Source organism: Lactuca serriola, chromosome 4 (genome assembly GCF_051521515.1).
Source record: "Lactuca serriola cultivar US96UC23 chromosome 4, Lser_US96UC23_V15, whole genome shotgun sequence".
Taxonomy (NCBI): Eukaryota; Viridiplantae; Streptophyta; class Magnoliopsida; order Asterales; family Asteraceae; genus Lactuca; species Lactuca serriola.
The window spans coordinates 395819533-395832842 of NC_136411.1; the positions used below are offsets into that span (position 1 = coordinate 395819533).

The 13310-nt window shown below is 33.4% G+C and overlaps 2 protein-coding genes and 1 pseudogene across 2 annotated transcripts; 1 reads left to right on the forward strand and 2 right to left on the reverse strand.

Annotated features, from left to right (window-relative positions):
- The first annotated feature begins 1605 nt into the window (after positions 1-1605).
- On the forward strand, positions 1606-4544 carry LOC145097934 (uncharacterized). The gene is made up of 9 exons (XM_079035608.1): positions 1606-1889; positions 2193-2702; positions 2793-3182; positions 3251-3303; positions 3381-3452; positions 3565-3664; positions 3772-3834; positions 3915-4028; positions 4131-4544. Exons 1-9 carry the CDS (start codon positions 1839-1841, stop codon positions 4347-4349), a joined length of 1572 nt encoding a protein of 523 aa, XP_078891734.1. The 5' UTR covers positions 1606-1838; the 3' UTR covers positions 4350-4544.
- A 279-nt stretch (positions 4545-4823) lies between these two features.
- Positions 4824-5817, reverse strand: LOC145097935 (uncharacterized). The gene has a single exon (XM_079035609.1). It carries the CDS (start codon positions 5610-5612, stop codon positions 4989-4991), a length of 624 nt encoding a protein of 207 aa, XP_078891735.1. The 5' UTR covers positions 5613-5817; the 3' UTR covers positions 4824-4988.
- Positions 5818-8189: 2372 nt separating this feature from the next.
- LOC145099891 (protein FAR1-RELATED SEQUENCE 5-like) lies at positions 8190-10557 on the reverse strand (annotated as a pseudogene).
- Between the last annotated feature and the right edge of the window lie 2753 nt (positions 10558-13310).

Here is a 13310-nt window from a genome sequence, read left to right on the forward strand (position 1 = left end):
TTACAAATTCCCCCATGTTTGCTTTTTATATTTTTAAAAATTAATATTTTTTATAAAAAAAAGTTTGTATAAATTTTACGTCTTTTTTCATAATTTTATTTTTCACAAATTCATTCCTACAAATTAATTTTGTTACATAATTAACTATTACTATTTGTTTTTATGCAATATATTTCAAAAATATCTTTGTTTTTATACGCATTTTTTTTACGAAAAATTCGCTTTTACAATTATGTTTTATCAATTGTATATCTATAGCTGTTTTATCAATTGTATATCTACAGCAGCAAACGGGCTGATATCCTTAATTATGATTTTTATTTATTTATTTTTAATTTTTAAAGCATAATACATTCATTTTGCTAATAAATTTTAGTTATCATCGTACAACGAACGAGAAGGCAAACGGGCAACAAGTTACGTCATTAAGACTTTTTGTACGGTAAAGCTAATTCTTTTGAAGACTACAACCATAGATCTATGAGATATAACATTGTTATGCATGATCCGTTGTACTCTATTAAGAAGTTCTACTGCATCCGACGCAAGGAAACTAAACGTATCAAATGCAAATGGTATAAACACGTGTTGATTTTCCATACATAATTTCTCATTTTTCTTGACCTTGCATGTAGCAGCTTGTAATCCAGTCTGTCCCACCGTGAAACCCCTGATCCTCAAGCCCTATAAGGTCCACATATGCATGTTTCCTTCCAACCCATCCAAAAATCAAAACGTCAGTAGGTCTAAGGGTTGATCTTCCTTCTGTCAAGTCAGTCAAGAAATTCATAGGTGCCTCTTTCTTGGCAGAAAAACCGACACGCTTAAATATGTCGACCAAAACATCTCTAACCATATCATGCTTGTATTTGAACCATGAGAGCTCTTTACAATGAACTGAAAAACTGCTTTCTGCCGAGCCGACATGTCGAAATGACTTCCATGTCTTGGACAATTTTACTAAATAAAAAACTTTAATTATGAGTAATATTACCATAATTAAACATGAAATGTATTAATTATATGAAATATTTCTAATTTAAAAATGTAAAATGCATTTTTTATGGAAAATGTTGCTTATAATTAATACATCTCACATTTAATTAAAGTAATATTTTTCATAATTAATGTTTTTTATGTGTGTCTTTAAGACGCATATTAGAAATTCTCATATCTCTCTCCCTATTAATGTCATGTCACTTGTCAATGTATTGATTTTCCATTACAAATTTTAAATTTCTCATTCTAATTATATTAAATTAATAATATTAGAATAAAATTGATACATATTATAAGATCACGTATTTATTTAAATCAACGATTATAATTGTATACAACTAAAAAATATCTCTTAATTAAAAATTTATTTAAAATAATTGATTAATAATTTTAAATTTTTATTATAAAAATTTAATTAATTTTATGTACTGCGGATTATAAACTACTAGTTATTAAATAAATTAGTAACTAAGCCAAATATTTAGAATAAGGGGAAAAATATAATATTTGAAATATCAGTGGATTTTTAAATTGAGTTATAAAGGCAAAGGCTTTGGACTTTGAGTGGCTTTTCTAGTTTAATATTTGCATTTAAAGAGATGAACGTTACTCAGATGATTGTTTCCTCCAAATTCAAATAGGTAGGACCCAACCACCAGCTGAAAAAGAAGAAACCCCAGGCGACTTTTTCTATAACGTACGCCTCTTTTCATTTGAATTTCAAATTTTTGAGTAATTGGTCAGTTGCAAGTAAAGATTTTGTAACGAAACCCTTACCTTGATCTACTTTATTGCTTCTGGGTCGTTTTCTTCTCTGTGTTTTCGTCTTCTTGATAGACATGGGAGAATCGACATGTCTCATGCATTCTCTACCTGAACCCAACAACCATGTAAGTCTCGACAAATTCATCAAGTGATTATTCTTCATCATGATTTCTAGTTATCAACTACCAATTTGTACCAATTGTTTGTCAAAGTGCTCCGGTGAGTTGAATTTTACTGAAAATACGTTTTTGTGAACTTTTCTGGGTACTCAACCGATTTCTTATCGTAGAATGTTGGGAGTGAGTTACTGACTACAAAGTGTTTGTAGAAATGCTCCAATGAGTTGAACTTCACTAAAAGCATACTCTTAGCAGTTTTCTTGCACTCAATTGGAGTGTTTCTTTGATGGTAAAATTACTTGTTTACAGGGGAACCATGTACATGTTCTTGGAGATTCAGTCTCTTTTGGGAGGTTCACATCAGAGTCATTAGCTTGGGAAAAATGGTCAACATTTTCTCATAAACGGTATGTTGAAGAAGCCAAGAGTTATGCCCAACCTGGATCAGTTGCCCAAAAGAAAGCTTTCTTTGAAGCTCATTACAAGAAAGTGGCTGCTCAAAAAGCTGCTGCAGCCGCTGCTGCATTGCTTGAGCAAGAAAAAAACGCCATCGCCACCACCACCAGCAGCCCCAAACCCCATGATTATTCACAAACATCGTTGGTGAACATTCATATACCACAACCACCATTGTTAAACACAGTGAAAATTGTCAAAGAAGAACAACCTCTCAATCTTGTTGAATCGGGAACTGAAAAGGTTGTAGTAGATGTGGGTTTGAAGAAGAAAGATTTGGTAAACAGGATTGAGAATCTTGAAGATCATGTTTCTGTTTCAGAGGATAGTAGAACATCTCAAATGGACAGACCTTTGTTGAAGGTAATTATAAATTTATAATACTTGTTCTTTTTTTTTTTGTTGTTGATTAGTTTAAAAAATGATTGGTTATATATTTTTATATTGTTTTAGTCAAAGTCGAACACAGATCAGGAGGTTTTACAACCAAGAATGAGGAGAAAACCAGCTACACCTTCTTTCAGGTCAACATTAGTCAACAAGAAACAAGCTAAAATCCCACCTTCACCATCAAAGTATGTTGCTTTTATGAATCCCAGAAAAGAAAACAACATCATCACTCCAAAATCCAAAAATTCCATTTCCACTACAATGGATTCTGTAGATAAAAAGAGAATAGCTCCAAGATCTTTATACACGTTAATGAATTCTGGTTCTGTTAAAGAATCACAATCATGCAAATTAAACTCTCAAAATGTTCAAAAGAATGAAACCAAAAAACCTGTTCCTAGTGCTCATTCCACACCCAAACGCTATCCAACACCTACAAGGACTCCTTCCAAGGTAAATTACATTTTTGCCACTCCTTTATATGCAATGCAGCTTAAACTTATGTGAATTTTGTTTCCTAGGTTAAAAGTGGGGTGAATAAGCAACCTTTGGCAACACCTTCCGTAAAAAGAAGGTAAGTTACTCTAAAAAAAATTTATTTCTTTAAATGATTTAAATAATCTTGCTGTTTCTTTTTACTTTTTATTAAAGGGTGGAAACACAAACGCCTTCAGCTGTTGGAAGCAAAACTCCGAGTCAAAAATGGCACATTTTCTCAGCTGTGTAAGTTGTTTCAGGAATTATCATTTTGACATTTTAAAGGATTCATACTCTAAATATAAATGGGAAAATTACTGTTTTAACCTTTTTGAATTATTGTGTGTTAATAATGTAGTTCAAAGTCACTGAATGCTTATAGAAACAAGTTGCAATCACCAACTGTATCTTCTCCTTTTACTTTGAGAACAGAGGAAAGAGCTGCACGAAGAAAACAGGCAAGAATAGCAACCTACTTTATTACTCTTGAGCCTTTTATTAAAAAACTTAAAATATTCTTTCTTGTAATTTAATGAATCTATGTTTTGCATTTAATTATTTTCAGAAGCTTGAAGAGAAGTTTAATGAAAAAGAAGCGCAGAAAGTGCAGCTGCAAACATCATTAAAGGTTATTATAATCTTTCTCATTTCTCAAATTTCCATTTATTTTCTCTTGTTTTTTTATATTTGAATGATTTAAAAATACAGGAGAAAGCAGAGACAGAATTTAGAAGACTTCGTCAAACTTTCTGCTTTAAAGCTCGGCCATTACCGAGTTTTTATAATAATGAAAGAGAAACACCAAAGAGCATGATCAAAAGGGTATGTATAAATATATACTACGTCTAGAATTTGAAAAAATATATATATTTTTTAAAAATGAAAACATATTTTGAGGAATTAAATGTGTGTTTGTTTTTGTAGACTCCACAAGCACAAGGGAATTTGAATTTGAGGTCAGTAAATGTAACGCCTACAAGAAAACCTCCGACAACAACAATGGTATCATCACAACCGTGTTCCATCAAGAAATCTTCTAGAAGACTTTGGAAAAATAACAATGATCAAAATCCGATTAATCATCCTTTATCTGAATTAGCAAGAAGGATTAGCCATGAAAATATGTCTCCAAATATTCAGTAGTTTTAGTTTGTGCATATTATAACTTTTGCTGGTTTTATATGTCTGTCCATTTCCAGTTAAAAGATGAGAGGATTGATTGATTATGTTCCATATTACTACTATTTCTCAATTGCCAAGGCCTTTTGGCATGAATGCAAATTTGTTGTATTTTGGAAAGAGAGTTTAAATATGATTATCATATTAATCTTTGTCTTATTATTTATTATTGGTCTTGTTTGTATTAAAAAATTGAAAGGAAACCCATCAAATGTTGTTTTCATGTTAACACAAGACCCATCAAATGATAAGAAACAATCCCCACAAAATGATTAAAAACACATCCTTTATCATTTTCATGGGGTTGGATTTATTATGTTATAAATTAAAATGGGTCCCACAAATCAAGGAACATATATATGTAGTTGTAGATCAATTTTGAAGAAAGTAGTTGTAAATGAATCATTGGAGTTATGGTTTATCTTGGAAACAAACAAGTGACAACAAGAATTGAGCTAACTTTATTCATATAATACACAATTAACAAACTATATGATTACATCATTAACATATAATAACACAATAATTTAAACCAAACCCCAAAATCATCATGCATAATTAGAATATGATGATATGATGAAATTTGATAAAAAGAATTTGAATTTACTCCATTTGTCCACCTACCAAATACCAATCATCATCTCCATACTCATCCTCATCTTCATGTCCCCAACATAACCCCACATCACAAAAGCTCATGGCATCATCATCATCATCATCATCATGGACATCATTCTCACGCTCATCCGCCACAATCCCAATCCCAATTGCGAATCCAGCACCAAGGTCTATTGCATGAGTACCAACATCATAATCATGATGATTGTCGTCATCATACGCATAAGTTTCTTCTACTCTACCCTCGTAATCATAATCATCATCATTGTAACCCTCTTCATTAGCCAAATAAGCCAAAACCCTAGTCGCCGAGTTCCCAGCAGGATATTTGGTCCACTCGTTCTCAGGATCTATCGATCTGATCTTCATGGCCCCTTTAGCCTTATCTCTGGACTTACAAACCGCGTGTTTATGATGATGACCGGAGCACCGCCCCTTGTGACATTTCCCGGTACACTTTGATTGATTCGTCGGCTTGTTGAGCACCTTGGTGAACAGCCGTGCGGCGGTGGTGGAATCCACCATCTTCTTGTAGCGTTCTTGAGCCAAAAGAGGCTGATTGATATCGTAACACCTGATTGCACCATGTTGACGACGATCCCCCTTCATTTTGATTGTTGTTTGAGAAGTAATTTGAGTACAGAAATGGTGAAAAGTGTGGGTTTGGGAAGAAATTAATAGGGAAAAGAGTATAGACTATGGAAGGATGAAAGAGGTTAGATTATTGAAGACGATTTGTTCAGTTGATACGCAACGTGGTTTCTTTTTGGAGGGTCAACTGTGCGTATTTGCCAAGCTGGCTGCCTATCGTCAATTCTACATCTATTTATGGTTATATATGTAACTCTTTTGAGGCATAATGAGAATATCCCATTTCCAACACTTTTATCCAAACATAATCTATATTATATACTATTATAAACCAAAGGGCTTCTAGCCCAGCGATATCAGGTGGTGCCCTCCATCTTTAAGGTCGAGGGTTCAAGTCCCGTTGTTGACATAGGTGGAATTAGGTGGTATTAGTTTAGGAGTAGATTAGATTTGCCGGTTCAATATATATATATACTTTACAATTAAAACCCCAATTTTGGAGAAAAAAACAAAACAAACACCGTGTGGGTTGTTAATCCCACTGTGTTGTTGTGTAGTCAGGGGAACACAACTAAGAGGAGGGTAGTCGCCGGTGGCGGCATCACTGATCCAGAGAGGGAAACGACGACGCAAGCGATGCCGCCCAGCTGGAAATCGCCGGAAAAGGTGCGGGTTTTGGGTTCTCAAACTTCCTTCCTAACATAAAAGCTTCCTTTTTTCTGATTTGTGGTTTTGATCCACCAGGTCAGTAACGACGACATGACCTGGATTGAAGAAATTGTAACAATTTTGGCGAAAGAGGACTACAGATGGTTAGGGAATGATTCAATAGTGAAGCTTTCTGATTTTTCCCCTTGATTCTTGTTCTATTTGCATCGATCTGGTATCAGTTGAAGTCTGTAATCGACAATTGAGATTTCAATGGCCACTTACCTTCATCGATTGAAGTCATTAATTATAAGTTGGGACAATTGATACAAAATTTTCTATCTATGTGTCAATTCTCCCTTTGGAAACATGGGCGCTTTCTCTATTTCAGTTAAGGAAAGTGAGAATTCTTTCAATTTATCTTTATCAGCATTCTTGTTGCAGGTAATCTTTCAACCTCTTCATTTCCTTTTACCCTTTTTTATGATGCTAATACATTTTGGCATTGTGTAAGATTGGGTAGGATAGAGAAAGACAATAATTATATCACAATTATGGTGGAATTGGGAAGTGGATGAAACATTGTATCAAGGATGGAAACAACTTATTAAGGATCTTAGTGCCAAACGTATTAAAGTCATGATATATTGCAATCCTTGTCTAGCTCCAGTAAGTAGTCATTTTCTTTATCAAAAAACACTTGTAAGGGCATTCATGTCTTTTGAAGATTTTAATTGATATATATTAGATGGATAGAAATCCAGATGCAAGGAGAAAGGTATTTTAAGAGGCAAAGAAGTTGGACATTTTAGTAACAGACAAGTTGGACATTTTACCATGATTATTGTATTTTAAGGAATTATCATATAAAGATTTTTATTGCTAGCATTTAGCTATTTTGTTGGTCTTAATGAATGGGTTCCATGTGGATATAAGTTTCTCCAGTAATTTACATATGAAGGCTACAATTTTCTCAAAACCTCATTGATTTTTTTGCAGGTCATCGTTATGGTAGATAATCTACGGTTCGGTTCAAGAGGAAGGGTAAAAAGGGAAAACAGTCCTTACCAATGACCAATAGGGGCAACAGAGGTAATTTGGGGACTGCTATGAAACGCAAGGCAGGAAGGGTAAAAAGGGAAAACAATCATCGTTGGGTTTAATGTTCATCACTCTTGTTTGGTAGATTTATAAGTTTATTGTCATTAGTTGTAATTAGTTGTAAGGATTTTGTAACTTTCTATATGGTGCTGTCATATTTTTGGCATTTTTTGTTCCGGTTTGTAATATGTACATTCCCGACCATTAGTTGGGTTTTTTTTATTATAATAACATTCTTATTTCAAATCTCAAAAAGAATATGTTGATTAGTAGAAGCAGTCTACTGTTGCATTATACCTATTAACAACATTATACTTGAATCAATTTTCTTTTTAACAAAATAATACTTTCAACAATAGGATTGTACTTTCATATTGTACACATAATAGCATCGTACTTTCAGTTTTTACACATAATATCCGCGTACTTTCATTTTTTACACATAATACCCCCGTACTTCCCTTTTTTACACGTAATAACATCGTACTTTCAGTTTTTATACATAATACCCCCTACTTTCATTTTTTACACATAATTGCATCGTAATTTCATTTTTTTACACGTAATACCCCCATACTTTTGTTTTCTGCACATAATAGCATCGTACTTTCATTTTTTACACATAATACCCCCGTACTTCTGTTTTTTACAAATAATACCCCTGTACTTTCTTTTTTTACACATAATAGTAGTAACCATTCAACATTTTCATTCCAGAACAGCAACGTACACGATTTATGTCCAAAACTGGAAAAAAGACAAGTACTTCAAACTAAAAAAAGGACGCTTAACCTAAGCTAGAAAAATGAGTAGAATTAACCAAAATCATAGCAACTATATATCCCATCAATGTTTCTCTTGCAACGATTCATCTACCTGATACATGAAAATATAAATAGATTATTATATAAATATAAGAACTGCAAAATCATGACAAAGTAAGTTACTACTATACGCACCTTTCTTTTAGAACAACTAGTAGCATAATGACCTAATTCTTGACAATAAGAGCATGTTCGTTTTTTTGGCACTTCTAAAGAAGACTTGATTCTACTAGCAATTTTAGGACGCCCTTTCGTGTTGGTTGGAGCAAGAGGATCCCGGACAAATAATTGAGGTAGCATATCGACTTGTGAAATTCTCACACAAGAACCTTGAGATACGTTCTCAACTGGTAAAGGTTTTTTCCGTATTGCTTGATCTTGTAAGAGCTTTATCAATACGTTATTGACATTTTCTATTTCTGAAGGGGAGTCTTTTGCTTGTTCAATTACTTTATTAAAATTTGAACGAACACACCATAAAGTGTAAGCACTAACCCCATTCCCATTATTCATTTCTTCGAGTCCGATACTACGCTTACCCACCTTGTACCTAGCATTAAGGGTCCACCTAGGTAAAATGTAGTGACTCGGAAGTGTGTCAACATGCCTTTTCTTCATCACATATAAGATATGTTTACATAAAATCCCACAAGTCTCATACTTAGCACAAGAACATGTGACATGGATCTTATTTGACAAATAAAAGGTAACAATCCGCCAATATTTTTTGTTAATGTCCAATTGTCCAACTCGATACTTGATTTCTTCTGTAGTTTTGCTTATAGTCTCATGCGTTAAATTGCTAGTAGCTTCCATCCATTCTTTTTTGAAAATCTCAAATACCTTTCTAGTATAACACTCACCTGCTTTTGCTTCAATTGGATGTCTTGAGGAAAGAACTGGCCTCGAGTTCATAGTCTTGAAATCTTCATCTTCTTCGGCGGCCCTTCGTGAAGCAACTGCTTTGTCATATTGCACTAAAAAGTCATTCAACATGGTACTCGAGTTAACAAAATCATCAAAAAATGAATTAATACTCTCACTTCGTCCACTTGTTGACATACCGACCAAGAAAATATCCTTTAAGAAGGTTTAGCCCAATGTACTCGTTGGTTATACATATCAGTTATCCAACAATTGCTTTCAAGTTTATACTTATCACGTATAACTTCCCACCTAGTTTCAAATTCTTCAATTGTGTCACTCATTACCCATTCTTTATATGATTCTTGAAAATAACTATAACGAGCAACATATGGTCGAAGGTGCTCTAATTCATGTTTTTTTATATGCCATGCACAAAAGCGATGTCGAGCGTTTGGAAACACTTTTTTTATTGCTTTACCCATAGCTTTGTCTTGATCAGTAATAATAGCCTTTGGGTACTTGCTAAACATACATTTAAGGAAATGCTCAAACAACCATACAAAAGTTTCTTCCTTTTCGTTTTCTAACAACGCTCCACCAAAAAGTACAGACTGTCCATGATGGTTCACCCCAGTAAATGGAGCAAAAGGCATCTTGAATTTATTTGTCATATAAGTTACATCAAAGACAAAAACATCTCCAAATTTAGTAAAATCGTCTCTTGATCTTCCATCAGCCCAAAAAATATTTCTAGGACAACCATCACTGCACAAATCCACAACATAATACTGATCATTATCCACTAATGCTTTATCTTGTAAATGTTTTATTAGTCCATAAAACTCTCTTCCTTTGTTGTGTTTTCGTTGCTTAGATAATACATCAACACATTGTTTTGAAGTAACATCAACTTCATTTGAGGTTTTCATTGCATTAATAGCCTTTTTAATTTGAGAAGGTTTCAACCCTGCTTGATTAAGTTCCACCATGAGAGATTTACATTTCATTGTACGGTGGAACTTCGCATGAGACCGATGCTTCATCACTTTTGTTGCTGTCATGCTCAATTCATGATTGTGTGTGTCATCAAACAAGTCCACAAACCATTTCCCATCTTTCTTTTTTGAAATTCGAAACATTGCTTTGCATCCGATCCTAACTTCTCTACGACGTTTTTTCTCATTTCCAATTGAAGTATTACCATCCTCCCGTTTAAAACCTTCTTTGTCGCATACAAGTGTCTTTCGATAAGGTTCATTTGTTCCCTTATTTTTGCATGTGGTATGAATACGTATACCAAATCCATGTACAAATGCATAATCATTATAAAAGTTATATGCATCATCGGTTGTATCGAAAACCTTTCCTAAAATACTTTCATTGTTCAGTCCATCTTCCTCACATTCAGCATTTGCATCTTTTATTTCTTCAGTTTCATATGTTGCTTCTAACAAATCATTTGCATCAACATCTTCAATTGTATGTGCTTCGATATTCCCATCTGCTTCGGTTTCAGACATCATTCACTATACACTACATCCAACAATAATCAAGAATTAGAAAATATCATTTACCAACTAAGATATTTACAAAATGATAGTTTGCTTATTAGAAAAAAATAAATAACCAGCAACAATGACAAAATCAATAATTAATATAAAATAAAATAGCATAGTGAATAGAACGAAATAGAGGCCAAGTTCGGTAATTTATTGGCAATTTCAATTACAAATTGATAGCACAGTAAGTGGGAGACAACATGAACGGATGCAAGCAAAGTTCATAATTCTTTTTTCATCATTCACCAACATTTAGAAAAAATAATTCAAGATGTATCATGAAATTTTACAAAAAAATTTACCTTTTTTCAGAAATCAGTAAGCAGCAGGTAACGAGTTGAATATGGTGTAGAAAATTTGAGCAGCAACAAATGAGAATGAACAACCAGTCAACAAAAATCGAGAACCATACAAAAATCGGTTTACAAATTCTACTAGTAGCAAAATTCGGTAATCAATGGGCAATTTCAATTACAAATTGATAGTGCAGTGAGTGGGGAACAACATGAACGGATGCCAATTTCTACCCTTTGTATGTTGTTGTGCGATTTCAAACATGCCAATTCCAATTGCAAATACGATGAATTTTTTTTTCAATTAACCTACATGATCGATTTCTGGAAGTAAGAAATCCTCCAATACCAAAAATAGCGGAAACAATCAATTTTAGAATATTACGATGATAGAAAAGAAAAACAATCGTGTGTTGTAATTAGCCCAAAACGACACAGTTTAATTGGTTATGTATATAAGCTTAGGTAGGGCTATAATGTATATTCCCTTGAATCTCTCAGCAAAAAATATCTTTAATATTGCTACATGTGATACAATAAACTGAGTGGATAAGGTTGGGAAACCTGGTGAATACATAGAGGTTTCAACCCATAATATTATAATTAATATGTTTAATCATCAAACAATTAAACCAATTTCCTAATCCACATTATCTTCTATTATTCATAAGGATCTTCCCTAAGGATCAACTATACTGATAGTACCAGTTCAAGGATTCCTCCATGATACGTGTCAATAGATTTTTCTGATGGGTTTTGGCCATATGAACATTCCTATGTGCACATGCAAACCCTAATGTTTGGATCTAGGTTTCTCTAATTAAACATGCATTGAACCCAAGACTTCTAATGACTAATAGAGCATAATAACATATGAAATTAGAATTAGAAGTTTACCTTGAATCACTTGCTTGATCTTCTTGTCCTTGGAGCTTTAGAGTCACAATTGTCACTCCTCTAATGGCTTACAAACACCAACTAGCAAGAGGATGATTTGAGAGAGAGGAGACGGGATCAAAATCGGCCAGGGTTTCTTTCTAAAGCATAAGTGCCGATTTCCTTAACCCTTGGGGTCTATTTATACTTGTAAGGCTCCCAGGGTTTCACCCTTAAACCCTAATTGGATAACTTAGGCCCTAAGCAATCCAATACCCTAATTGATAAGCCTTTGGACGAATTCTAAGCCTATCCTAAGCCCTAGAAATCGTCCACCATTATCCATAAGGGATTTATAGCCCAAAGTACAACTATCATACAATTGACAGTTTATACCCCTTTCTTCAATTAATCTCTTTAAGTCACCAAATTAATTCCTAATTAATTTATGACTTATATTAATCAAATAATATTATTATTCCTTATATTATTCTCATAATATATTAATAATATTTCTTCTCTCATAATAAATCATCCTGTCAAGTTGCTATGGTGAAGGCAACCCAAAAGGACCATGCACTACCCGGTCAAATACTTGCCTAATTTAGTTGCAGCCTTAGACACTATTCCAACAGTCTCCCACTTGGATAAGTCTAGTAACTATATACAAGTATAATCTGATTAGCAATCGTAGCTCTCAAAGACGCTGTCAAACTCTGATCTAATCAATCTTGTCCTTTAGATAAGGGATCGTACAGTCCTCTGTTTAGATATCATGCTGACAATTCTATGGAACAATTTATCTAGCATTTGGTTTCTCGATCTCCGATTTATTTGACATAGAACTTAATCGAACATATCAATTTAGTTCTGACCGGGCCTGGCACATAAGTCAAATCAAATCATCGAGCGGCCGAGATATCGCTTTTACCCTCTTAGGATAAAAGTAATAGATAAACTTCGACTTATATGCATTTACTTATTCATTAATCAACTATACACAACAATGCATTTTATAACATCAAGTTACTCATGCGGTTTCGCATTATCAATGTACAACCAATTAACAAATAACAAACCATATATCTAGGTTTTAAGACTATATGATATTATCGTCTTGCGATCTCCCTTTTTATCACATTCCATAAGGTGATTCCAGCAAGCGTGGGTTTTTTCCAATGCTCAAAACTAGTTCAAGCACTCATGAACGTTGCAACAAACTTTTTCTATGTCTAATACTATTTAGACAATCTACACACCAATTCATGATAATCTTCATTCATATCTACTTCCAACATATGAACGATTGTGGACAATTTGAATAATTCGATTATTCTTAATAAACTCAATTATTCTGGAAGTCAAAACATACAAAGTGAAACAATAGTTAAACAATTAACATAAGACAGTAACATTAATCATAAATAATACTCTTTTATTTAATCATCAAATGTTAATTACATTTATCTATTACACGTTTCCAATACTATCTAATCTATACTAATATCATCCTTCAGCCCAATACTCCTAGCATGCTGCAAGTGCTTA

Bases quoted from the DNA above. Each gene is read 5' to 3' on its own strand.
- LOC145097934 (XM_079035608.1), top strand. From the start codon at position 1,839: ATGGGAGAATCGACATGTCTCATGCATTCTCTACCTGAACCCAACAAC. The intron at 3,304-3,380 runs GTAAGTTACTCT...TTTTTATTAAAG, and splicing joins ACACCTTCCGTAAAAAGAAG to GGTGGAAACACAAACGCCTT. The intron at 3,665-3,771 runs GCAAGAATAGCA...AATTATTTTCAG, and splicing joins GAGCTGCACGAAGAAAACAG to AAGCTTGAAGAGAAGTTTAA.
- LOC145097935 (XM_079035609.1), bottom strand. From the start codon at position 5,612: ATGAAGGGGGATCGTCGTCAACATGGTGCAATCAGGTGTTACGATATC.